We start from the raw sequence: 25,342 nt of genomic DNA, 5'->3' as shown, positions 1-25,342 counted from the left end.
ACATTGTTTGAGCCTGAATCGACTTTAAAGTGACTCAATTCCTTGGTATTTGGATTTACCGCCGTACTAACTATCTGAAACAGTTTAAGATTTTCTTCAGTTTTTCCCTTTCTATTGTTTTTCTCCTTTTTTTTTTCTGTACATTCCCTTCTATCTTAATGTCTAACTACCCTATATTCTCATCCCCCCTCCACCTCCTAGCCCCCCTCCCCCCTCCTAAAATGTCAGACTCATTAAATTTGGAGTAGCTCTGAATAAATGATAAATGCAGAATATAAATTATGAAAAAATAAAAATAATCTTCACATTTTCTTGATTTTTTTAAGCTAAACAGTCAGCTTTATTTAAAATAATTTAAACTTTTTGTTTTTAAATATTCTGAGCATATCTAGCCCTGGCCCCTGAGCCTACGACGTGGTCCCTTTTTATATATCTGTAACACTGTAATGGGTACGAAGTTCTAATCAAAATTATAAGCATTTATTTATGAACGAGACACATAATTAAGATTTTATTTTTGATAAATCCGTTTTATGTTTTTTTTTCCCGGTAATTTTTCATACAAAAGTAAAACAAAAAACAAAATTCCTTAATTGCTCAATTGCTAAACTTAACTTTTTATTGATAACATATCTTTGTTAATAAATCAATTATGTGTTCTTTTATAAGTCTTACGTTTTCTACTTTAATTTCTAGCAAATGTATTAAACATGTTTAAATCTAAAATTATTCACTCTATTATAAATTATGAAAATTATACCTTTTGGTCTTTTTTTACATCTGTTGTGACATTCGACCCCTCCCCCTGCCCCCCGGGACGCTTTTCTCGTAAAAATCCCCCCCTCTCCTGGCATCCCCCCCCTGTCATGTCTAGAAGCAGTATATGTGACCCCAGTATTTAGTGTCACATCCCCTCCACCAGTCCGCAGAGTCCGACATTTGTTCAAAATATCAAACATTGCGGCATTTACGCTCAACAAAGAGTATAAATGAGAACAGATTCTTCTGAACAGACACGGTGTCCCACATCATAATACATAATAGATCGTTTATAGCTCTAAAGTGTGATTTTCGGGACTAATCACAAAAATTTAAAAATAAATGAATTATTTTAAAACATGGTGCAAAGCAAATGTAAAAATGTATGCACAAAAAAAGGGGTTTCGAGTATTATACGTGCGTATTTTGAAGTTAAAGCTTGGAGATAATCCACTATGATATGGGACACTCCTGTATATATTTGGATATATACAGTATATACAGATCCTTTTGAAGAGAGAGTATACATATACAAAGATCCTGCTAGACAGAAAGTATACAAATACAGATATTATTATTATTGTTAATTTCATAATCATTGTCAATAATATTATCATTATTTTATTCAGTTCGCCTACTTTAAACTATTTTTAAAAATTGTGGATTCCGCCTTGGGATTTAAAGGAAATATTTGGAACCCGTCATCCCCCCCCCCCCCCCCCCCCCCCCCCCCCTCCCCAATCCAGCTCAGTATATGTTCAAGCTAAATTTAGTGAAATTATGTCAATTTTAAATTTTGTCTGAAATGTGGCGGTAAACAATAATATTTATTAATCTTAAGGTTTTCTTTTAACTGGAAATATTGTTACAAGTCACAAGAAAGACAATTCAAGCCAACTTAGTTTTGTTACAGTGGTGACCAGAAAACAGTGGAATGGTCGGCGTCTTATTATTTTTATTACTATCATGAAGAAAGTGTTAAGAATAGTGTAATTTAAAACTGTTTTATTTCTCAAAATGTGCCCGAAACATTTTTAGGAACAAATCAGTTGTAACATTCAAGAATTATAAAACCATTAACCCTAAATAGGCCTTAGCAGTAGCACTCTTACTTTAACACAATCTCCTTGAAATTTCTTGAGTTTTAGGGGAATAACTCTAAGGATTTGTTGCTATTTTTTTAATGCATATGGTAGTGCAGTGCAGTGCTTAAAGGGAGTGTTCACGAAAAATGAATGGGGGTATAGGTTTACGGCGAAAAATAAGCGCTTTTGATCGCTATCATGATCATTGTATGAGCCAGGGTGTGAGCGTAGAGTCATCAATAATAATATGTTATCATTATCATCATTATCAACATCATAATAAAATAAGTTATTATTCCCAGCTTCCATATTTGTTTCCGAGCAATCAAACTGTGAAATAAACAAAATTATTATTCAAATGTTTGCAAAAAGAATTTTCAGGATACAATGTTAACTTTTATATCATGGTATTGGAACTATAGTGTACATTTAAAAAATCTATTTTCGGGAAAATTTTAACGTTTAATATTTTTAGCCGTGGTATTGGTGGTATGGTGTACGCGAGATTTAAAATTGTTCAGGAAAAAATATTAACCAATGCCATGGGTTTTAAAAATAAAAATGAAATTTTATTTTCTGAAATTGAATTTTTAGATCTTACTGACACCAATACCAGGGTTCATAAATAAAAGTTGACATTTTTTCCTGAAAAAAATTCAGCAACAAAAAAATGATACTCCACCAGTTAGGGCAGTTACTGATTCATTCTATATCATTCGGTCATAGCTTAATTCTTGAACTTTTTCAGGGAACACAGACAGCTCAAGGTTTAACCATAAGGCATTTAAACTTACTAGGTGGAGTGCCCCCNGGGGCCCCCCCCCCCCCCCCCCAAGAGTTCACATATTGCACAAAGGGAGTGTTTACTTCAGATTCCCCAGATACTGATGATAAATACAAAATATGTTTTCTATATCTCCGCAAATATAGATTCGGATAGAGTGGATAATTTTCATGCTCGTTTTCTGATTTTAATTTTAATAGTTCTGAAGAAACATTTTATTTCTAAACCAATTTAACAACTTATTAAACAGGGTGTGTGAAACACCTGTATCTACAGGGTGTCTAAGTGAAAATTAATACTGAAAATGTGGTCTTATATAAATCTTTTATTTTTATCTATGGAAAAAGTGTACAATCAAAGATAATTTTCAACTTTCCAAGGTTCTGTAAGCGTAATTTCAAGCGTTCCTATATGTAGATGTGAATGACCGATTCACAACAACACCCTTGAAACCTTTATTTGAATAATAATGTAGAAGATATTGTCGTTTTTTTTTTGGATTTAAAAGAGTTTAATTCTGTTAATTCCAATATGTTCTTCTGTGGTAAAAATGCACTGCTCAAGTTACTTTTGTAGAGAAATCACAATTGAAATTAATCAGGCTTCAAAATTATAAATATATCTACATCATATCTACCCCAGCCCCTGTCAGGGAGGATTTGGGGAAAATTTATAATTAGATTACAAACAATTTGCAAATTTTTTCTTTCCGAACTTTTTATTCATATTGCAATCATGTAATGTACGCGCAAAAATTTATTCATTTCCACTTTTTGATTTTATTTGGGTTGCCCCATAGAGTTAATAATTTTTTTTGATTGGGTACCGTTGTGAATCGGGCATTGAAAAAGAGGACTACTTGAAATTACGCTTCCAGTCAAATTAAAGATGATCATTAAATTCTCTCAACTGGCATGTCTATTGGGACACCCTGTTCACATGATCTATAACTTGTCTTTAACTGTCATTTTTAGTTGGACACCCTGTCCAGATATGATGATCTATATCTTGTCTTCAAACTGGCACTTTTAGCGTGACATCCTATACAGATAAAAAAAATCTAACAAATTTTCTCTTAAATGTCATTTTTCGGTGGACACCCTGTATATTACGTAATATACGAGGTAGGAGGTCTTTGAAAGGATAGAGGTGGGGAAGGGGGTAGGGGTGGGGTAGGGGGGGAGTGGTATGTTCTTAGGTTTGATATGAAAAGATTATCAACTAAATACTATCAGTGTGGGACTTGAACAATCAAGGGTTCACATCATAATAATCAATTTGTATTCGGCCTTATTCAGTATTCAAATTGTTTATTCTTCATCAAGTACATAGTTAAAGGGACCCTACGCGTAATTTTAAATGACCCACCATGCAAAGATGATATTGCCTTATTCCAAATGGTATCCTTAGAATAAAGTTTTGTCTGATCAAGTATAAATTAGATATCAATGTTTTAATTTCTAAAATTCATTAATTTCATTAAATATTTCAATGTTTAAAAACAGAAAAACTAATTATTATTAATTGTGGTTTCTCTATACTAAAGTGCATTTCTACTGCAGAAAAACACATAGGAATTATCACAATACAAATTTTTTAACTACTAGAAAAATGACAATATTCTTCTTATTTTTGATTAGATAATATTTCAACGGAAACATTAAAAATCGGGCATTGCCATCTTGCAAATAAAATCTCAAAAAATGTTGCAATATAACATTTTTGATTTGTTGAGTGACCTTAACAAAAAATGAAAAATAGTTAAAAATGACAAAAATTTGAAAATTTAAAATAAAAATAGATGTTTTCAAAAGTTAGGGACAGAAAAGTAAGAAGGAAAAGAAAATATAAAAATATAATCGAAGGTTTTCTAATCATTTATGAAGTAAAACCAAGTTCAATATTTCACCAAAATCGTCATGAATCGGCCATTAAACTCATGCATATTTTTATTCAGCTCATTTTACAATATCAAATATCCCAGCTTATTTCAGCTCAAGGTATTTTAGAATATTTCACTTTTAAGCAAGTTCTTCATTCACCTCTCCATCTCTTCTCATCCATCCCTTCTCATCCCATCTCTTCTCATCCCATCTCTTCTCATCCCATCTCTTCTCATCCCATCTTTTCTCATCCCATCTCTCCTCATCCAATCTCTTCTCATCCTATCTCTTCTCATACCATCTCTTCTCATCCCATCTCTTCTCATCCCATCTCTTCTCATCCAATCTATTCTCCTCCCATCTCTTCTCATCCTATCTCTTCTGATCCCATCTCTTCTCATCCCATCTATTCTCCTCCCATCTCTTCTCATCCCATCTCTTCTCATCCCATCCCCTCTTATCCATTCCTTCTCATCCATCCCTTCTCATCCCATCTCTTCTCATCCCATCTCTTCCCATCCCATCTCTTCTCATCCCATCTCTTCTCATCCCATCTCTTCTCATCCCATCTCTTCTCATCCCATCTCTTCCTATCCCATCTCTTCTCATCCCATCCCTTCTCATCCCATCTCTCCTCATCCCATCTCTCCTTATGCCATCCCTCCTCATCCCATCTCTCTTTATCCCATCTCTCCTTATCTCATCCCTTATCATCCCATCTCTACTCATCCCATCACTTCTCATCCCATCTCTACTCATCTCATCCCTTATCATCCCATCCTTTCTCATTCCATCCCTTCTCAACCCATCCCTTCTCATCCCATCCCTTCTCATATTATGCTTTCTCATCTCATCTCTTCTTTATCCCATTCCTCCACATCCCATCTCTTCTCATCCCATCTCTTCTTTATCCTATTCCTCCAAATCCCATCTCTTCTCATCCCATGTCTTCTCATCCCATCTCTTCTCATTCTATCTCTTCTCATCCCATCTCTTCTCATCCCATCCCTTCTCATCCCATCTGTTCTATTCCCATCCCTTCTCATCCCATTCCTAATCATCCCATCCCTTCTTATCCATCTCTTCTCATCCATCCCTTCTCATCCCATCTCTTTTCATTCCATCTCTTTTCATTCCATCTCTTCTCATCCCATCTCTTCTCATCTCTTCTTATCCCATCTTTCCTTACCCCATCTCTTCACATCCCATCTCTAATCACATCCCATCTCTTCTCATTTTCTTATCCCATTAATACTCCCCATCTCTATCCATTTATTTAAGAGTGCGTGGGTTTGTTCATAAATAAAGGATATAATGGTTTAAGTTAGATTGAGAAATGATGAATATGTATAGACTCTATAACTGTCTGTATACTGCCTGTATATACTGCTTAGATAAACCGTGTTTTATCGTAGTTTCATGATACTAGAGGGAGTTCTATTGTTTTCCAGTAGCTATTATAGAAATAATATATACACTATACCTACCATAGTACATACACATACCAAAACCCATTCAGCCTTGATAAACTTTAGTCAGGGAACCATAGAGAACCAAGGACGGACATAGAAAACCATAGAGAAAAATGGAGAACTATAGCGAACCATAGAGTCCAATAGAGAACCATTGAGAATAATAGAGACCAATAGATAATTGTTAAGAAACATAATGACCAATAGGGATCCATGAAGAACCTTGGAGAACCATAGAGTACTATTGAGAACCAAAGACAGCCAAAGAGACCGATAAAGAATCATGACTACATATAGGGAACCAAAGAGATTCATATAAAGATTTGATGATGATTTTAGATTTTTATGATATTAGGAAAATCATGATATTTATTTAATTCACTGAACAGTAGTTCTTTACTCAATCCTAGATACCTCTGGTGCAGTTTTGAAAATAAAAAAAGTGATACCTCATTTAGTAACCATATTATGTAAATCCCTAAACCAGGAGGGGTTGATACTAATTGTTTTGATTATAATGCTATCAAGAAAATTCCAGGATTGAAGTTGAAACAAACGATTGAATGTTTTTTGAAATACCCTGTATAATTTCCTTTTTAAGTATTAATCCGTCCCCCCTCTCCACCTTTCCCTAGGGTGGACATATCTTTATCGAACAAACAACAAATAGTAGATAAACATAGATAAATATATTACATCAAATAAACAAATTTTAAAATTTGTTGGATTTTAATTTTGGAAAAACAAATCATGGAAAATTAAAGAAGAAAAATAATATGAAGACGAAGAAGAAGAAGAAGCAGAAGAAAAAGAAGAAAAGAAAAACAAGAACAAGAACAAGAACAAGAACAAGAAGAAGAACAAGAACAAGAACAAGAACAAGAAGAACAAGAAGAACAAGAAGAACGTTTTATATAAATTCTTCAGTAAAATAACGGTTTAAAAGTCATCTGCTAACTTTTTTTTAAAAGAACTAAAATATTTTGGTGAAATGTTTAAAATGTCTAAAATGTCAAGATGACAAAATATGTATTTAGATTTCGGGTGAAGATTAAATATACATCAAGCTTAGGGGGTTTGGGGGGGAGAAAGGGTAAAGGGGGGAGTGAAGTGAAGGAAATACTGGAATTACAAGCCTACTTATCAAGCTTATAGAGTATCGAGGATTTGGAAGGTGGAGGAAGAGGGAAAATAGAGGAATGTAGAGAAAGGTGGAAGAGGGAAGGTAGAGGAATGGAGTGAAAGGTGGAAGAGGGAAGGTAGGAATGTAGTGAAAGGTGGAAGAGGGAAGGTAGGGATGGAGTGAAAGGTGGAAGAGGGAAGGTAGGAATGTAGTGAAAGGTGGAAGAGGGAAGGTATGGGGATAGAAAAGATAGAGGGAGAGGGAAGGTGGGTAATGGATAGGAAGAAACTCTTAGTTTCCATTTGTCCCGGAGTTTTGAAAATTGGAATATTAAATTTCGCTTATAGCCTTACTACCCTCAGATTTCATTTCTCCCAGATTTTCCAAAGTTCGGACTGGAGTTTAGAAACTTGACAAATTTTTATTTATACACACTTCCTCACTTTCCTCAGTTTACATTGTCCTGGAGTTTATAAACTTGACAAATTATTATTCATGCACACTTCCTCACTTTCCCCAGTTTACATTGTCCTGGAGTTTAGAAACTTGATAAATTATTATTTAGGCACACTTCCTCCCTTTCCTCAGTTTACATTGTCTTGGAGTTTAGAAACTTGACAAATTATTATTTATGCACACTTCCTCAATTTCCTTGGTTTACAATTGTCTCCTAGTTTTTAAACTTAAAATTTAGCATTTATTTTCTGTAAATTTTTTTGGTTTTTAAGAAAAGTATTGTTAATCAAAAAGGTCGAAAATGGATGCCTTCATTTTTCTATTTCCGTTGAAAATTTTTGGATGGATTTCTTTTTCGACAAAAAAAAGGCATTTTATAATTTTATTTGATGCCTGAAAAAGCAGTTAAAAGGTCTCTAATATGGCTAAAATCCACAAAAAATCGAGGTCTCCCTGCCGTCAGAACCATGAATATGAAATTTTAACGATACTTTTTTCGACAAAAGAAAGTATTCTATCCAAGGGAGCAACACTTTATACTTATAAAGGAATACCAAATATTTATTTATCCATCTAATCTTCAGGATTAGACAGAAGATGTTAAATTCTCAGAGAGTCAGCTGTTTAATGTTTAGCTCCCACTTTTCAACATTTTTAAGAAACATCTTAGCCATATTCTAGAATGAGATTTTGAAATTAAATAGATTTTTTTACGGTCTAAGTCGTATGTTGTATCTTTCTGAATTTGTATGGACACTACGTTCTTCGGTATTAGTCGTTTTTAACAATTTTCTCCTTATTGACGCAACAGATAGAAGTAAGATTAGTAGCGATTAAAAGCGCATTTTTAACGCATTAAGCCTATACCCCCTTTCATTTTTCGCGAACACTCCCTTTAAGAGAAATTAAAATTGAAAATAATCTACTTTCATTATTATAAAAAATTGATATCTAATTCATACAATTAATCAGACAAAGCTTTCAAGTACCGTTGTGAATCGAGTGCAGTCATTTTTGCACGGAGGGTCACTTGAAATTACGCTTACAGTCCCTTTAAACGCCCTCTAATATTTCAAGGAAAAGAACCCTCTTAATGTATTGTTAAACCTAAGTTTTTTTCAATATTGAACAGACTCCGGATTATTATCGTCTTCGCCGAATTTTTATCAAAATTTTTTCTTATTAGCAATAATGTTTCTATCTATCTATCTACAATAAGACACATAAATCTGTGGAAAAGGAAACCCAACTTCAAGTTATGGCTGTAATTAGTCCAATGAACAAAAAAACATAAATTGAGGAATGAATTCCGATCTATTTCCTGTCATACGTATAGCATTCAACTTCAACAAATACACACACAATTACTAAAATGCCGTCTTCCTTTTCCAAAGTTTATGGGTCTTTCTATCTGTCTATCTATCTGTCTATCTATCTATCTATCTATCTATCTATCTATCTATCTATCTATCTATCTTTCTATCTATCTATCTATCTATCTATCTATCTATCTCTCTATCTATTAATCTATTTATCCATGTTCCCATCTATCTATCTATCTATCTATCTATCTATCTATCTCTCTATCTATTAATCTATTTATCCATGTTCCCATGTTGTAAATCTTCTTTAAATCTTGTAAACAGAGTCGAAGAAGGATTGATAGGAGTAAGGGATTGAAGGGGAGGGGGAGGCTCGGGGTTCAAAATGAGGCCAAAAAGGTTTGATGAAATTAATATTGATTATTTTCAAGCTTTTTTCCCATGTTATACAATTTCTCAAAGAAACTGAACACACACCAAACACTCTTATTTTATAATCCCAATATCTTTGCAAGCTTATTGTGTAAACATTTGGATTTTCACACTTTGTAGTCTGTAGATCTCAGGTTGCAAAGATATAAGGATTGTAAAATTGGAGCTAAATTCAGGGTACAAAGCATTCTGAATTGTTATTAGAAATCTAAAAGATTTGTCTCTCGCTACTGTCTTTGTCGGTAAATCTTTTCTCTGACAGTTTATATGTCTAATAATATGTCTAATAATTGATTGTCAGAAACATTTTTTATATATTTGATACTTGGTTTCTTAGAGTCTTCGTTTATGTACAAGAGATACAGTTTTTGAACAAGAAGAGATGTAATTTATGTACAAGAGTTGTGAAATATGTACGGAGATGCAATTTATGTACATGAGTTGTAATTTATGTACAAGAGATACTATTTATGCTTATTGCCCCCCTGTGCAATAATTTAGAGAGGGGGGTCTTAGTCCCCATTTACAAATGAACAAAAATTAACATGAACAATGAACATTTGATCAAAAAGACGTAAAGCTTGATATCTCTTTTTTTCTAAATACTCCGAGGAAACCCCCCACATATGTGAACATGTGCAATACTTATCCTAATTGACACACTTAGGGTCTGAAAGGGGCATAACAATTTTTTTTAATTTAACTTTTTTTTCTTAATATTTTAAAAAACAAACCCCCTCTTAATAATATGAATCATGGCCCCACCCCCCATCCTCATCGCCCCTTGACATTTGGAATAGGTAGCAACATATGGACCCATTTAATACGGTTAAATTGTCAAATAATAACAATGGGCCTTGATCAACTATATTTTTTCAAGCTTTCACTTTATATAACACAAATATTTTCGTTTAAATGGTGCAATTTTTGCATCTAAAAGTTGGATTTTAGTCAGTGAAATGTTAAAATATCTGTAGACTTAACTTTAATTCAATTTCAAGTTTCATATTTTGTGGGTTAAACCAGTAGACCCAGTATCTATTTAATTTTTACATCAAAACCTTTCCTTCAATAAGAAGTTAATGATTAACCCTTGAGGGACTGGACAGGTGTTAGTATAATAGGCCCCCTGCTCTTAATCCTTCATCTTAACCCCTTCAACCCTACCGACTACTGTCCCCCCCCCCTGAATCTGAAAAACAGGTGAAAGGGGGATAATTTTCATGTCGTAATTGAGTATTTCAAGAAACCACAAGCAGACGTTGTGGGTAAGTTACGTATTCGTAATTATTAATAATAATAATAATCAATGATTATGAATATAATGTTTAAGGGGAGCAGATGAGGGGGGGGGTCGCACCTGGAAATAAACCCAAAAATAATTGCTCTTTTATTTGTATCTTTAATGTTACATAGTCCCTCAAAAGAAACTTATTATTGGAAATAAAAAAAATAGTTTAAGTTGTTGAAATTATTACAAATCCTGTATTAAGCGTATCGTGGTAAAGTATGCTGTACACTATGGTACCGTATAGTGTACAGCTTTCAATTCAAATATTGTTGTACACTAACTTGTACTGCAGCTTGTAATACAAATTATTGTTGTACACTAACTGTATAGTGTACAGCTTTCAATTCAAATATTTTTGTACACTAACTATCCAGAAAACAGTTTGTAATTCAAATTATTGTTGGACACTAAATGTACAGTGTACAGCTTGTAATTAAAATTATTGTTGGACACTAACTGTATTGTGTACAGCTTGTAATTAAAATATTTGTTGTACACTAACTGTTCAGAGTATAGCTTGTAATTTAAAGTATTTTTGTACACTAACTCTGTACACTGTACAGCTTGTAATCCAAATATTATTGTACACTAACCAATGAATTGTAGGATTGTGCACAATGTTGATTGCCTCTCAGGGTCAAATTCTAGCTTTATCTAACTGTACAGTGTACAGCTTTCAATTCAAATATTGTTGTACACTAACTGTACAGTGTACAGCTTTCAATTCAAATATTGTTGTACACTAACTGTACAGTGTACAGCTTTCATTTCAAATATTGTTTTACACTAACTGTACAGTGCACTGCAGCTTGTAATTCAGATTATTGTTGTACAGTGAACAGCTTGTAATTATAATTTTTTCTATACACTAACTGTGCAGTGTACAGCTTGCAAAGCACAATTTTGTTGTACACTAACTGTACAGTGCGCAGCTTGTAATTCAAATTATTTTTGTACACAAACTGTACAGTGTACAGCTTGTAATTCAAATATTATTGTACACTAGCTCTGTACAGTGTACAGCTTGTTTTTCAAATATTATTGTACACTAACCAATGAACTGTAGGATTGTGCGCAATGTGATTGCCTCTCAGGGTCAAATTCTAGCTTTATCTTTATCTTATCTTTATTTCCACTTACTTTATTATCTTTAATTTGTCTCTTTAATTCTCTATTCTCATATATATTCTCTCTTAATACTTTATTATCTTTAATTTGTTTCTTCAATTCTATTTATCTTCTCTCTTAATACTTTATTATCTTTAATTTGTCTCTTCTATTCTTTATTCTCATGTATATTCTCTCTAAATACTTTATTATCTTTAATTTGTCTCTTTAATTCTCTATTCTCATATATATTCTCTCTTAATACTTTATTATCTTTAATTTGTCTCTTTAATTCTTTATTCTCATATATATTCTCCCTTGATATTTTATTATCTTTAATTTGTCTCTTCAATTCTCTATTCTCATATATATTCTCTCTTAAGATTTTATTATCTTTAATTTGTCTCTTCAATTCTCTATTTTCATATATATTCTCTATTAATATTTTATTATCTTTAATTTGTCTCTTCAATTCTCTATTCTCAAATATATTCTCTCTTAATACTTTATTATCTTTAATTTGATTCTTTAATTCTCTATTCTCATATATATTCTCTCTGAATACTTTATTATCTTTAATTTGTCTCTTCTATTCTCGATCTCATATATATTCTCTCTAAATGCATTATTTTCTTTAATTTGTCTCTTTAATTCAAGGGTTACTTGAAACTAAAGTCCCGAAAAGTTTCTTTCTAATATTTATTGATTTTCTATTTCTATTAGCTAGCATTTCGAAGAGAAATTTTTCTTCCATTGTTTTTCAATTTTCTTTTTTTCTTCTTAATTTTAAAAAGGGGTCTAATTTCTTAATGAAATTTCCTGACTTCTTAGTTCATATTTTCATTTTCATATTTTTTATTCAAACACAAAGCATTAGATATTACAAATAAGCAATCACAATTTACTATGCAGTTTGGACCTGCCTAACCAGGGTTGGTTGTTTTGAGTGGTTGGCCCGAAGTTAATTAACGATACCGAATATTATTGGTTACACATGTCAAGTTATGTTTTTGGATAGGTAAGAAGGAGATTATCAGGTGATCTGTGGCTGGGTGAGATCAGAGGGATTTTAATGTAGAGATAAATTAAAATACAGGGTGTTAATGATGGTAGTTACAGAAACAGAAATAAGCTAATAAAATTTCAGTTTTTTTAGTTTTTTTTTCAAAACATGTAAGATTTGTATTTCAGGAGCTAATATCCCGTGGCGATCACACTCTGCTAGGATAACTAAAATAAAGTGATCAAGCACTTTCTCTGACGTTTGAAATATTGGCGCCATCTTAAACGTAAGTTTTGACTTCAGATTTCTCTTGGTCGGCGTAGGTTGGAGAGAGAGGTTGCGTGAGTTTTCTATTTCATTATTTCTTAGTATTTCACAAGGGTGTAATGCAAGGAAAGTTAATTGCGGTCGTGTATACTCTGCGTTCACATTGAAACCAGTTCTCTTTGGGCGGAATTTGTAGATAGAATAGATGCAGCAGTGTTCGTTTAGTATCCGAGGAGGTTAAAAACATTAAATTTGATACGTTTGATAATTCACATTATAGATTCCTATGACCAGAAAATTTCATTGATTTTTTTATGTGAAAGATAGATCCCATGTCAGGCTTTGACATCCGTCTTGTGTTTACATTACCGCCCAGAGACAGTACACTGCAGTACAAAAGATGNAAAAGGTTTTTTTTGCTGAGTCTCCAGTGACCCTCCATGCTAAGATTGTAATGCCCAATTCACAACGGTACCCTTGAAATCTTTATCTGATTAATAATGGTGAAAATATTGGTCTTTTTTCTCGGGTTAAAAGTGTTTATTTCTGGTAATTCCTATATAATTTCCTCCAGGTGACATGCGCTAGTCACTTAGAAGAGAAACGCATTTGAGAAAATAACCAGTTTTCAAAATAAAAACATTGATAAATAATTCATATTGATCAGACAAGATTTGAAGGGTACCGTTGAGAATCGGGTATATTGCCATCTTTATATGGAAAGTCACTTGAAATTACGTTTACAGTCCCTTTAATCTACATATTTTGTTTTGTTGTAAGGATTTTGTAATTTGGCATTGTTAATGCAAATGAAATATGTCTAAAAATGGGCCGGACAATTTTTGGAATTGGTATAGGATCTAAAAATTTTGTACTTTTTCTGTGTGTTGTGTTATGTAGATTTTTGAGTCCATTTTTATGTACGAGTACATTTACAGTTCATTTAGAAATCGTCCGTGAGTAGAATTTGTTAGTCCTTGTGTAAGGTAAAATCCGTGAGTGTCCGTGTGTAAGGATGTAAAGCATCCGTGAGTATACAGGATTTGTGCGTCCGTTTGTAAGGATGTAAAGCATCCATGATTATGGATGTGTGCGTCCGTTTGTACTCTGTAAGGATGTACAGCATCCATAAGTAAATAGGATTTGTGCCTCCGTGTGTAAGGATGTAAAGCATCCGTGAGTAGTGGCGTACGTCCGTGTGTAGGGATGGAAGAGCATCCGTTGTTAAGTTTGTGCGTCAGTGTGTAAGGATGAGATAACGTCCGTGAGTATTATGCGTCCGTTTACATAAAACTCGGAGAGCGTCCGTGGACCGTGAGTAAAATTTGTTTATAAAGTAGAGAGAGTGCTGGAAGTAAACATAATAATAAACTAAATATTACAACAGGGGGTTTTAAAAATATACAAATTATAAAAAATGGGTTTTACATATTTAAAAACATATCCATAACACCTCAATAGGTTAGACAAATATAAAAAGAATTATTAAGTTCTTCTTTTAAATTCTTTAAATCCTTTATAATTTGTGACACCTGGACTCTGAAGAGAAAGTCATGTTATATATCCACCACTCCGGCAGCTTTCTCCAATAGTCTCTCTAGCCCAGTTAACCAGCCCAGGCTAGTGTGTATTCAAACACACCCTTACCACACCCTGTTACAGTGTACATTATACCACACCCAGTTACAGTGTACACTATACCACACCCAGTTATAAGTGTACACCCTTACCACACCCAGTTACAAGTGTACACTATACCACACCCAGTTACAAGTGTACACTATACCACACCCAGTTACAGTGTACACTATACCACACCCAGTTACAGTATACATTATACCACACCCAGTTACAGTGTACACTATACCACACCCAGTTACAAGTGTACACCCTTACCACACCCAGTTACAAGTGTACACTATACCACACCCAGTTACAAGTGTACACTATACCACACCCAGTTACAAGTGTACACTATACCACACCCAGTTACAGTATATACTATACCACACCCACTTACAAGTGTACACCCTTACCAAACCCAGTTACAAGTGTACACTAAACCACACCCAGTTACAAGTGTACACCCTTACCAGACCAAGTAACAAGTGCACACCATTACCGCACCCAGTTACAGTGTACAGTATACCACACCCAGTTACAAGTGTACACCCATACTGCACTACCGCACCCAATAACAAGTGTACGGCCCCCAGTTACAGTTGTACACCCTTACACCACCCAGTTACAAGTGTACACTCTTACACCACCCAGTTACAGTGACAATGTACACCCTTACCACGCCTAGTTACAAGTGTACACCCTTACTACACCCGGTTACATTGTATACTATACCATACCCAGTAAGCACTGTATACTGTACACTATACCACACCCAGTTACAGTGTGTACCATACCACACCTAGTATACAGTGTACGCTTTACCACACCTAGTATACAGTGTACATTATACCACACCTAGTATACAATACAGTGGACACTATACCACACCCAGTACACAGTGTACACTATACCACACATAGTGTACAGTGTTCACTATACAACACCTAGTATACAGTGTACAGTATACCACACATAGTATACAGTATACACTATACCACACCTAGTATACATTGTACACTATACCACACCTAGTATACAGTGTACACTATACCCCACCTAGTATACAGTGTACACTATACCACACATATTGTACAGTGTACACTATACAACATCCAGTATACAATATACACTATACCACACCTAATATACAGTGTATACTATACCACACCTAGTAAACAAAGTACACTTTACCACATCCAGTATACAGAGTACACTTCACCACACCCAGAGTACAGTTTACGCTATACCACACCTGGTATTCAGTATACACTATACCATACCTATTATACAGTATACACTATACCACACCTATTAACCGTGTATACTTTACCACACCTAGTGTACAAAGTACACTATACCACACCTAGTATACAGTGTACACTAGACCACACCTAGTATACAGTTTATACTATACCACACCTAGAATACAGTGTACACTATACCACACCTAGTATACAGTGCACACTATACCACACACAGTATACAGTATGCACTATACCTTACCTGTTATACAGTCTATACTATACCACACCTAGTGTACAGTATACAGTATGCACTATACCTTACCTGTTATACAGTCTATACTATACCACACCTAGTGTACAAAGTACACTATACCACACCTAGTATACAGCGTACACTATACCACACCTAGTATACAGCGTACACTATACCACACTTTGTGTACAGTGTACAATATACCACACCTAGTACAAAGTGTACACTATACCACACCTAGTATACAATACAGTGGACACTATACTACACATAGTGTACAGTGTACACTATACCACACCTAGTATACAGCGTACACTATACCACACATAGTGTACAGTGTACACTATACCACACCTAGTATGCAATACAGTGGACACTATACCACACCTAGTATATAGTGTACAGCATACCACACCTAGTAAATAGTGTACACAATACCACACCTAGTATACAGTATATATTATACCACACCTAGCATACAGTATATATACTATTACACACCTAGTATACAGTATATATTATACCACACCTAGTATACAGTATATATTATAACACACCAAGTATACAGTATATATTATACCACACCTAGTATACAGTATATATACTATTACACACCTAGTATACAGTATATATATTATAACACACCAAGTATACAGCATGCACACTATAGGTACCAAAAGAAAAGAAAATTTATCTCCATAAAGTTCTTTAAATTTTCAGAAGGATTTCAGTAAAGTCTAATTCTCAGATACTCTGATGAATTGTAACGACTGATGACTAAGGTAAAATGAAGAGTAATTTAGAATTATCTTCCATTCAAAAAGGAGAATCCTAGATTTGCGTGGAAACCTTTTAACTTCAAACTAATAAACCACGAACTCAGTATTTTTATTTGTATAATACTGTTCAAATTGCCGGAAAACTAGAGTATATAACAGTGTGAACATTGATTTAACATATTTTTCACGTAAATCCTGAATAAAGTCCAACGCTGTTTTCAAAATTCAAATGAAATTATTCTTTCATGCAACTTATAAAAAGTACATATTAAAATTTATTTAATACAAAACCTTGTTGAAAACAAAGTTATCAAAAACTAAAAGAGTTTATGTAAAAACGTCCGTCATCCTTGAAAAGTTCCAGAGTTACAGGGTACCGTTGTGAATTGCACGCGGACACGAAACTCTACAAATGGAAGGTCACTTGAAATTACCTAACAGTCCATTTGATAAATTTTAAGCTGGTTTCTTTTTTAATCAATCAATGTTTACCATGAAGACTCACCTACGTAATTGATTTTTTTTTCATATTATTTCCAGACTTTAAAAAAAACTTGGAGGATTTATTTTCAAAATTTATGTTTAGTTTAAATCATTTGACCCCTTAGGATAGATTAAATTAGCTCCTAAATTTTATAAATTATTGAGGTAAAAGCTATTGTTTGAAGAGATCCTTAATCTCTTCAATAATGTGGGAGATAACATCGTGCAGAGAAACCATAAATGAAAAAGCAGTTTAAAAAAACATGCATAGATAATTCAAATTTCATCAGACAAAGCTTTTAAAGATGCAGTCGTGAATCGGACATGCCACTCTATTAACAGAGAGGTTCTCTTGAAATTACGTTTAAAAGTAATCTCATAAATATTTTTAAATTTTTTATAACTTTTTGTAAATATATCGTTTAGCTTAAAGTGATTCGTAAATTTAGTAAAATATGATGCATTGTGTGTAAAATATGTTGAATATTTGTTGGAATTCATAAAATATCAAATATTTTTATTTATTTTTAGTTTTGTCGGATAGAGGAGGAGGAGGGGGGCAGAAAACTTTGGTTGGAGCTTAAAAATGGAGGTCAAACAGAGGAGGTCAAGGTAAATATGGAGGTCAACTAGAGGAAGTCAATGTAAATATGGAGGTCAAATAGAGGAAGTCAAGGTAAATATGGAGGTCAAATAGAGGAGGTCAAGGTAAACATGTAGGTCAAATGGAGGAGGTCAAGGTAAATATGTTGGTCAAATAAAGTATGTGAAATAGAGGAAGTCAAGGTAAATATGGAGGTCAGATAGAGGAAGTCAAGGTAAATATGGAGGTCAAATAGAGGAAGTCAAGGTAAACATGGAGGTCAAAAAGAGGAAGTCAAGGTAATTATGGAGGTCAAATAGAGGAAGTCAAGGTAAATATGGAGGTCAAATAGAGGAGGTCAAGGTAAACATGGAGGTCAAATAGAGAAGTTCAAGGTAAATGAGGAGGTCAAAAACTGGAGATTTAATGAATATGGAAAATACAAATTAAGCTGGAATTAAATAGAGTTTAGCAACTGATTTCTCGAAATTTCCTATTCAAAATTTCCCATCTATGTTCTTTCTTCCTTTTTTTTTATTATTTGTGTTAATATCCGCTTTTTTAAATAATGTTGCCAGAAATGTTAGAAAATAAATGAATGAAATTTTTTTTAGATTGGAATCCCAAATTTGCATAGAAACTAAACTTTCTCTATAAACCAAACTAGAACATTTTCGTTGTTCTACCAAGCTCTCCCAATCAACATTGGAGGAAAATCGGTCAAGGGGGTCTGTGGGCTATGATTGGACTTACCATGAAACACAGGGATCACTCCTTTATGATGTATGTATGTAGATATATTCTCTTTAGGCAGTTACTTGGACATACGGAGAAACCAACCTTATCCTTACAATACCACATGCAGGGAATATAGGTAATATATTGAGGTCCACAAAACTATGGAATAGGAAAAGGATATTAAGAAATCTTGTTTACCAGAAACTCATCTCATATTATGTGAAATGGATTTGCAGTCTGTATACACTTCACAATTGTCAAATATCATCTTTATTTAAAATTATATCTTGAGAATAAAAGTCGTCTTCCTATTTCTCAGTTGTATGGGTCTGTTTATAACCGCGCTTAAAACAACTAAGAAAATCTACTGTTGAGAACTAAAACCTTTTTCACAGAGAGAACTTGAGGAAAACGACTGTTAGACTAAAGTTTTGAACATGAGACACAGCAAATGTGAAGTGTGAACAGACATTTTTCGCTTAATTGAAGTTACAAGTAAAAATTCTTTCTTTGTTACAACATTAAATACGTTTAAGTACTGATTTAATGTTGTCTTCCTATTACACAGTTTTCTGGTTCTAACTGTAGCTCTGAGAAAAACAATTCACAGCTGCATCTCATTTTGTTGCTACATTTTAAAGTACCGTTTGACAATTTTCAAATTGTTTGTTTAAAAATGAACTTTCAAACTTTTTTTAACAAATACTTCTAACAAACATGTTCGCTAAAAACAAAATTGATATCAATATATGCAATTCGTATGCATGCTGGTTCAGTGACTACTCCAGAATTATAAAAGGTTTATGGTTCAATCCCAACCATTTTCACTTAAAAATTTTTTTATTACAATGATAACCAGAAAACAATGGAATAGAAAGACGACATTTTAGCAATACTTAGGCGTTTTGATGTTGTTACGAAGTAATTATTTTTACTAGTAACTTAGCAAAGCACAATTTAAAAGAAAAGGGTCTATTTACACTGTACAATTGCTATGTCTAATTGTTATGGTTTTAGTCCTAACTTGAGTTTGAAAGTCGTCTTCTTGTTTCAGAGTTTTCTGGTTATCACTGTATTATTATTATTATTATTATTATTATTATTATTATTCAGGATAGGTGGAAATGAACATCCTATAAAGACCTATGCCCGGGATGCTGGAACAGACCTAATAGGATATGATGTTTCTGCAAGGAAGGATTTTCATCATGAGTTTAAATAGTTTTATGGAAGTCGTCTTTAATTTTCTAAAGTAAATCTTTATGTTCTTTCTGAGGCAATCATTGTTGCAAATCGTTTTGGTTAGTTTTTTTTATATATTTTATCTCAAGGTCAAAATTTGGCATATAGTGTAAAAATTATTAATTCTGGACATTTGTTTTCTTGCACTATGCCAATTTTTGACCCAAGAGAGCACATTTGCAAAAAAAAAACTAAATTGAGGCAAACAAACCGTGTTAAAACGATCCTTTGACGTTTTTAGTTAATTTTTCCATTTTATTTTCTAGGACAAACAAAGTGAAAAGTTAATAAAAGCGAACTTTAATGGAATACAGTTGTGAAGTGTGGGGAGTTTATTTAAACGATTTTAATTTAAAAAAACGAAGCAAAAACGATTAAGAATACTAATTTTATTTGACAGGTTTATCTTTTAATTCTTAAAACTCTCATGCAAAGCCAATCCTTTCAGCTTATGTATGGTAAACTAAGGCTAAGTGAAATCGGCGTTTAAATGCAAAATTATACATAATCAATTTAGTATTCAATAAAAAAAAAACAGATATACATCCCTATACACAATGTTTCATGGACCAATTGACATGGACCAATCTTCAGTGAGGTCTAATCTCTATATATATAGATTTTTTTTATTTCTATTTGCATCATGATTTTTGGATGAAATCAAAGGCTGGAAACTTTTGGACTCCGTCCTCACACAATCGAATGTCATCTTCATCGAAGCAAGGTTGAATGTAACCGAAGCCTGGATGAGATAGCCGTTGAGCAGAGAGGACAGGAGGCCCAGGAGATACTGGATACTTATCATGGTTGGATTCAACAAGCCATAGGTGAGGCCGGAGGCAGATGGTAGGCTATAGGTAGAAATGGTCATTTTTTAAAATTCCTTTCTTTTTCCGTCGCTCAGTAAAGATTTGTATACATAATTCTCAGATTTTACTCTGACAACTTTTTTGTTCAGCGCCCCATATTATATTTGACAGAAATCAAAATTTTAATGATGCTAACTCCAGCATTATTTTATTAGGTTACTGTAAGGCTGGTCCTGAAGTTGTACCTGGAATCCTTCTGATTGACCTCCATGGGCACGGGCATCCTCATGAGTACATAGAGCTCGGGTATAGACTAACCTCAGAGCTTCTTAACAAAATTGCCAACATTGAGGTAGCCTAATTTTTTTTTATATCCAACTTTTTTATTTAATTCATATTTTACTTTTAAATACTAGAATGAGAAAAGGACTTGGAAGAGTGTTATGACATCATCTGCGCGCCATGTCTTTACACTCCGCCATCTTGTGCGCCGGAAGTTTGGTGTCAATCGTGTTGAAGAAGCCCTGATCGGGCCACAGAGTTTCCCAGCCTGTCTTTCCAATGCAATAAATCAGGTCTGGATAAATTGGCAATACAAGAACAATATTTACAATATTTACAAAAGCCAAATTTAATTAATTATTACAGTGTCCTGTTTTGACTGGTATTAAGAGCGTTCCATCTGTAGAACGACCATCTCCAGGGAAGCTGGGATATTATATTGGTGGCCATACAGGTAAAAACCAAAAGTAGGGATATTTAAGGGCGGACAATCTTGTTTTTTTTTGAGTAACTGTTTTAAAACTATTCTCAAAATTATATCACATTTCAGAACTGTCTAAGCTCCATACTTTCCTGAAAAAGTTATAAACCAGTAAATATTTAATCAGCATTTTACGTTTTAATTAACATTATTCATATGAGAAACCATTCTTTTAATTTTCCACAAAAGTTTTATTTTAAAGGTAGAATTTTCTTTTTCAAGTTCGAGAACATAGTAAAGAAGGTGGTGTTGACTGTATACAAGTAGAACTCCCACTCTCTGTTAGAACTAAAGAACAGGAACGAAGAGATGGTATATCTCAGGTAGAGATCTAAACTTTTTAATGAATTGTTCATAAAAAGAAAATACGGATATCTTCATTTTTTCTCCTGAGACAAAAATCTAAAGTTTACTATTAGAGTTAAAAATACGTTAACATTTATTTTAAATTTAAATTTCTATTGTCAAGGTACTAGCTGATGCTCTTCTTGAGTTCTATAATCTCCACTATAGACCTGGAGTTGACGAGATTGTCCATTACTCCTCTCCAGGTTAAAAATAAGTATTAAAATTGTAAAATAACAAGTATTGTAGATCAATCTGCATCTCTCAGCCATGCTTAAACAATGTGCAATACACTCCCCCCCCCCCTACAAAAAAAACTTATAGATATATTGTTAAATCAAGGTTTTGTTATAATAAGAAAATATTTAGAGGAATCTGACTCAGAGGATTCTAATTCTGACATGGATATTCCTATGAACACAGATATGAATGGTGCAGCTACTGCTCCACCACCCCCTCCACCCCCGCCCCCTGCAATGGTTTCATCCAATGGTGCTGATGGAATAAGCCACATGTCAATGATGGCAAAGTCAAGAATGCACGAGGAGCTGGTGAAGAAAGCAACAGCACGCCATCTTGGAATTCAGGAAAATAGTGCCTCCAAATTTACCCAGGAAGAAAATAGTTCCTCGATTAAAATTGAGATATTAGCGGAACAAAAGGTTCAAAGTCAGATTAAGGAACTAGAAAATAAATTTGATATTATTCCAAAGGACTTGAACTTCTCAAATCCTCCTCACAAAGGAGGAAATGAGTCTTTACAGTTGTCTAAAAAAACAACTTCAAACTCTGCGGAATCTTCAGAACTAGCAGAAGATCTTGTCTTGAAACCTGCTCCTAAACCTAAACTGTATGATTCAATTTTTGCCGATAAAACCCTGTCTGAAAAAGAGAAATTACGCCGTGAATTTCTGTTTGGATTAAACACGACAAAACGTGAAACTACATCCCAAACTATTCCTTCACCAGAAACCAAAACTATTCCTGATAGTTCTAAAATTCCCTTTAAGACTCCTGAAAAAGATGTAGCTCCTCCAACGCAAAAAAACGTTGAGCCAGAAAATTTGGATAAAAAGAAGAAATGTTGTTCATGTCAAATCTTGTAAGTTTATTGTTTAAATATAAGTTTAAAGAGTGGTTTAAAAAAATATACTTATTTATCATCTTAACTAAACAATTGAATTATACTTCAAGTATTTGATCATCTATTAAGAAATGTTTGAGATATAGATCTATAGAAGGTTTGAGATATAGATCTATAGAAGGTTTGAGATATAGATCTATAGAAGGTTTGAGATATAGATCTATAGAAGGTTTGGAATAAAGATAAGCATCGTTTTTGTGATTCAATAACATTTTTTGTGAACCATGGTAATATTCAGAAAAAAACGATTGATAGACGAACGAATTGGATCATTCAGAGTGATAAAAAAACAATGTTTTTAAAAAAAACGAACAAAAAAACAAAAACGAAACATTTTATTAGTTCAAACAAACTTGAAAAAGGATTGTTTTTTTTTCTGAACAAACAAACAGGCGCGCAACTAGACATTTTGTTAGGGGGGGGGGGCAAGATGAAACAATTTCGCGCCCCATTAAAATTTTTTATGTGGGGGGGGGGGCAAGAAAATTGTGTATTATTCTCCACTATAAAAAAACTACCAAAGTTACCAACCAGATATTCAGTAAGTCAACACATCTGATGTGAAATAAAAAAAAATCTATTCTGGTTAATTTAAATCTTAATGTTATAATTGATTTACAATTTACACATACATATATTCATTATACATCCATAAATCATTGTACTCAGACACTGACAAGAAATGCCTTTCATTAAAAAATCATGATTTTAAATGAAAAATATTTTTTTGAATATGACACATCACACAATATTTGCGGTGAACATGTAGGATTAAGTTAATAGTTTTACTGCAGTTTTAAAGCAATATCATAATAAGTGGCAAACCATCGTGAAAATATCTAAGAATACTTTATTTCCCAGGAATTCATGAATCGCTAAATTGCACAACAGGGTGGACCTCTTGTCCCCTAAAGGGGGGGACAGCCTTTTTAAGGGAGGGGCATGTCCCCCCTTAATCAGGTTTGTTTTGTTTTTTTGCTAAACGATTTTACTGAACGATCATTTAATGAGGAAACGAACGAAATAGATGAAAAGTTAGCAATAATTTTGAGAAAGAACAACATATTTTTTTGAAGGATTGAAAAAAACTAACAAAATGGGTTGTTCACGCACGATGAACGAACAAAATGAAAAAAATGAACGAGCCCATCTCTAAATATATTGGATGTGTGTAATGTGTGTGAAGAATAAAAATCTCTAAAGTTTGAAAAAAGTCTCTTTATATCCTCAGTGTGTGGGAAGCATTGTTTTAGACTCCAACTCCCTGTAATGAAAACTCTAACCATGACAATCATCTTTATAGTTCTTCAAGGAACTCAAAGCTCCTCTGCCGCAAAAATGCCTCACATTGTCAAAAATGATACATTTAAAACTGACATGGTTAAAACTGACGGTGTTAAAATGGACATAGTCAAAGCTAAAGAAGCTAAAACTGATCGTGTCAAAGCTGAAGTAGCTAAAAATGATGTTGTCAAAGCTGAAGTAGCTAAAATTGATGGTGTCAAAGCAGAAGTAGCTAAAACTGATGACATGCTGGAAAACACTGAAAGGAATGCTACAAAACAAGTAGACATGCAACCTACTGACTCCCTGGAAGGAAACAAGGAAGATTCTCTAAAAATCATTCCAAGGATCGAACATGGCAAAAAAGAAAAGAAAATTCCTACCTGGAAAAGGATCCTGAACAAAAAGCATACACACAGAAACAAAGATTTCGAAATGTCCATTTGGGATAAATTTTTTCTTATCTCCCTTGGATGGAATAGCCTTTAAATCAACCATAAGAATGGTATAAAATCAAGATGGTATTGAGGCTGGATATTCAAAATAAAGAACTTATTTAAAAGAACTTCTTGACTGATCAAACCCTCTTACGTTCAAGTCATCCTTACATCTGAGTTAAAATGTTAAAATGTTCGCGAAAAAAGAAAGGGGATATAGGCTTAATGCGATAAAAAAGCGCTTTTGATCGCTACTAATCTTACTTCTATTTCTATAAGGAGAAAATTGTTAAAAACGACTAATACCAAAGAACGTAGTGTCCATACAAATTCAGAAAGATGCAACATTCAACTTTGATCGTAAACAAATCAATTTAATTCCAAATAAATCATTCAGATATTACAAAAAAAAGTCATCGATTATTTTTCGACGTATTCGTAAATAGTTGATATTTCATAATATTTTGTATTTTTCATGATCTGAGAGTTACTTTTGAAAACATTTATTCCTGTTTCGAGGATTTTTGATGATGAAGACGACATTTTCATATTTTCCAGGAATGTTTGAAAATCCAGCGCCAGCGAAAATTATTTTTAAAAAATCGAGCAGTATTTGGTCTATAACTGACAC

General features: G+C 33.4%; 1 protein-coding gene and 1 long non-coding RNA gene across 2 annotated transcripts; both read left to right on the top strand.

Annotated features, from left to right (window-relative positions):
• Nucleotides 1-12,948: 12,948 nt before the first annotated feature.
• LOC111712490 (uncharacterized) lies at nucleotides 12,949-18,825 on the top strand. The gene is made up of 4 exons (XR_002767469.1): nucleotides 12,949-13,003; nucleotides 16,825-16,886; nucleotides 17,898-17,978; nucleotides 18,760-18,825. It is a non-coding gene; the product is annotated as an uncharacterized LOC111712490 (long non-coding RNA).
• Nucleotides 18,826-19,124: 299 nt separating this feature from the next.
• Nucleotides 19,125-22,986, top strand: LOC111712482 (uncharacterized). Its single transcript, XM_023487098.1, has 9 exons — nucleotides 19,125-19,147; nucleotides 19,801-19,881; nucleotides 20,596-20,756; nucleotides 20,954-21,090; nucleotides 21,155-21,313; nucleotides 21,387-21,474; nucleotides 21,724-21,824; nucleotides 21,971-22,052; nucleotides 22,216-22,986. The coding sequence occupies exons 1-9, from the start codon at nucleotides 19,125-19,127 to the stop codon at nucleotides 22,950-22,952; spliced, it is 1,569 nt and encodes a 522-aa protein (XP_023342866.1). The 3' UTR covers nucleotides 22,953-22,986.
• The last annotated feature ends 2,356 nt before the right edge of the window (nucleotides 22,987-25,342 follow it).

The sequence above is a fragment of the Eurytemora carolleeae genome, unplaced genomic scaffold (assembly GCF_000591075.1).
Source record: "Eurytemora carolleeae unplaced genomic scaffold, Eaff_2.0 scaffold1231, whole genome shotgun sequence".
NCBI classification, from domain to species: domain Eukaryota; kingdom Metazoa; phylum Arthropoda; class Copepoda; order Calanoida; family Temoridae; genus Eurytemora; species Eurytemora carolleeae.
Note: the sequence above shows the minus strand (reverse complement) of the source record. Positions and strands in the feature narration are given on the sequence as shown.

Coding starts and splice junctions, on each gene's coding strand:
- LOC111712482 (XM_023487098.1), top strand. CDS start 19,125: ATGAGACACAGCAAATGTGAAGT. Junction 21,314..21,386: donor TTTCCAATGCAATAAATCAG/GTCTGGATAAAT, acceptor TAATTATTACAG/TGTCCTGTTTTGACTGGTAT. Junction 21,825..21,970: donor GAAGAGATGGTATATCTCAG/GTAGAGATCTAA, acceptor TCTATTGTCAAG/GTACTAGCTGATGCTCTTCT.